Raw genomic sequence first — 2,316 nt, 5'->3', positions numbered from 1 at the left:
AGGACCCAAATATAAAACCCATTTTAAAAAAAAAATGTAACCATCACATTCAATTTGCAGTGTCAGTACAAAAGAAATTTATTTTGGTACATGGAGATAAGAAGTTACAAGCAATCTTTGAAAAGGAGTACAAGAGGGATATTTCTTCAGACTTTCAGGTCAGTTCCGTGGGTTTAAAAATCTGTGGCCCCACAGGGGTAGAGACAATTTTCAAATCCCTTAGGCATGATAAATGAATGTTTTATAGACAAATGGAGGAATTTGGGGGGAATTTGTTAATTTATTAGCAGATTCTGAATGAATTCGTTTGGAAGGGAGAGAGTTTGGACAGAAGCTAGAATGTGGACACAGAATTAGTGGGACTGGGTTTCCTTATAAGACTCAGAAGCCCAATTCTCTGAGTACTCTACATTTTGAAAAAGGAGGGTCTACATCTGTGAGGACTGAGGAGATGAAGAAGTGATGTGCCCAAAGCAGAGATTCAGCAACAAGATGAGGCACAGCAGGGGGGGCGGGGGCAGGTAGAGATGACGCAGATTGGGCGATAGCAGGTGGTGGGGCAGGAGACTTGGCCACAGACTGGGCGGAGGCGGCAGCAGGGGTGGCAGCAGCTGGAGATGCAGCAGCTGGGGCGGCAGCAGGTGGGCTGGCAGCACTGGGGCCTGCAGCAGCTGGACACACAGCAGCTGGGGCGGCAGCAGCTGGACACACAGAGGCTAGGGCGGCTGCAGCTGGACACACAGCAGCTGGGGCGGCAGCAGGCGGTCCTGCAGCAGGTGGTCCGGCAGCAGCTGGGGCGGCAGCAGGTCTCCTGGCAGAGGTCTTGGCTACAGCCCTGGTCAGAGCAGACAGAGCCACAACAGGAGTTGACCATGCTGTCAGAGGGTGGAGGTTTTCAGGGTGTTTACAGGAGAGTGAAGTTCCCAAACCTCGAAGTCTCCCTACCCCATGTCCCGTTTTATACCCTGCTGAGGGGCTACTGTCAATATGTCAAGACTTTTTTCCTTGTTATTATTTATCCTACTGGAAAGCTTAATCATTTAGTTACGTAATCGTGTTTTTCTCGTTAAGTACTCCAAAATGAAGAAAATGACATGTTTTCCTCTTCCTGTTGCGCTCGTGTGTTTCCAATTAAAACATTTCTCACATTTCTTCCTTACACGATGTCACCTCAGTCACTGGCCTATGCAGTATCTTCTACACATATTTGTCACGTGACTTTCTGCCAGTTTGTTTTTGAATGTGAAGTTCCCTGCTACCTATAAGTTGTTCTCTGAAAATCCTGAAATGACTCTCATGATGCTAGGAAACCTTTCAGATGGAATGCTGATAGGTAAATAGAAGGAGAGACCCATGATGGAGAGGATGTCCCATCTGTAATGAAGGTGACTGTGATCCTGTGTGGGCATCTTAGATAGTCAGAGAGATGATGGGACCCCAAGGAAGTTCCAGGCTGTGTGCCAGACCTTATTTCACTGTCTCAGGATGAACTGTAAGAATGTCTTCTGGGATAGGCATGAAGAGTGGGAAATTTTGATTACTCTTCTGATTGTCAAACTTTTAAGATGGATTTTTTTTTTTAAATTATAAAAGCTTTTAGTATATATAACGATATTTAGAATTAACAAGCCTTTCAATAACCTGTATCCAAGACATTCTGTTGGGTAGTATGGGGGTGTAACAGATAAGCCTTCATCTCTTTCCTGTAGGTACTTGAATAAGACACATACGTAGGATACTGAGTTTGGTAACCACTAAAAGAATTACAATATTTTAATTAAAAAATTAAAATGAAAATATATAGTATGTGGTTAAGTCCATACACCCTCAGTGAATGGTGAGAAAATACTAAAAGCTATCATTTGTGAAGTGTGGACGTCAAGCATTGTGCTGAATGTTCTATATTCATTTTGCTTTTGATCTTTAATGAAGCCCTGTGAGGTAGTGTGTGTTCTTGCTGCTCTTTTAGTAGAAGAGTCAGCAAAGACATAGACAGGTTAAAAATAAAAACTTTTCCAAAATTAAGCAGGAAGTAAGCTCAATATCTTTAGAATAGCCAAGGAAGAATGAATAAGAAAATTTAAAAGCCTTTGCTGAAGGGATTTTATCTTCCTGAAATGTTCCTTCTTTCTGGTCAGCTCTGTGAACTCCAACTCATATGTCAAGACCCAGCTGATGTGCTTTCTCCTCAATGATGTCTTTCCTGACTAACTATATCACTGAAATATAGTTCTTCCCTGTACTGTGCTCCTAACCTAGCACACTCGACTGTATCATAGTTATGTCTTCTGTCCTTCCCCCAGCTGCAATGCTTAT

General features: G+C 43.0%; 1 protein-coding gene across 1 annotated transcript in view; it reads right to left on the bottom strand.

Annotated features, from left to right (window-relative positions):
• Window positions 1–481: 481 nt before the first annotated feature.
• LOC101358721 (keratin-associated protein 4-9-like) overlaps window positions 482–2,316 on the bottom strand; it is a 9,906-nt gene continuing 8,071 nt past the window's right edge. Inside the window, exon 3 of the mRNA XM_012559677.1 lies at window positions 482–875. Within this exon, the coding sequence (XP_012415131.1) occupies window positions 482–875 (394 nt within the window). The remainder of the gene's footprint in view (window positions 876–2,316) is intronic.

The sequence above is a fragment of the Trichechus manatus genome, unplaced genomic scaffold, assembly GCF_000243295.1.
Source record: "Trichechus manatus latirostris isolate Lorelei unplaced genomic scaffold, TriManLat1.0 scaffold00294, whole genome shotgun sequence".
NCBI lineage: Eukaryota > Metazoa > Chordata > Mammalia > Sirenia > Trichechidae > Trichechus > Trichechus manatus.
The sequence above is the reverse complement of the archived record's forward strand: the minus strand, read 5'-3'. Positions and strand labels throughout refer to the sequence as shown.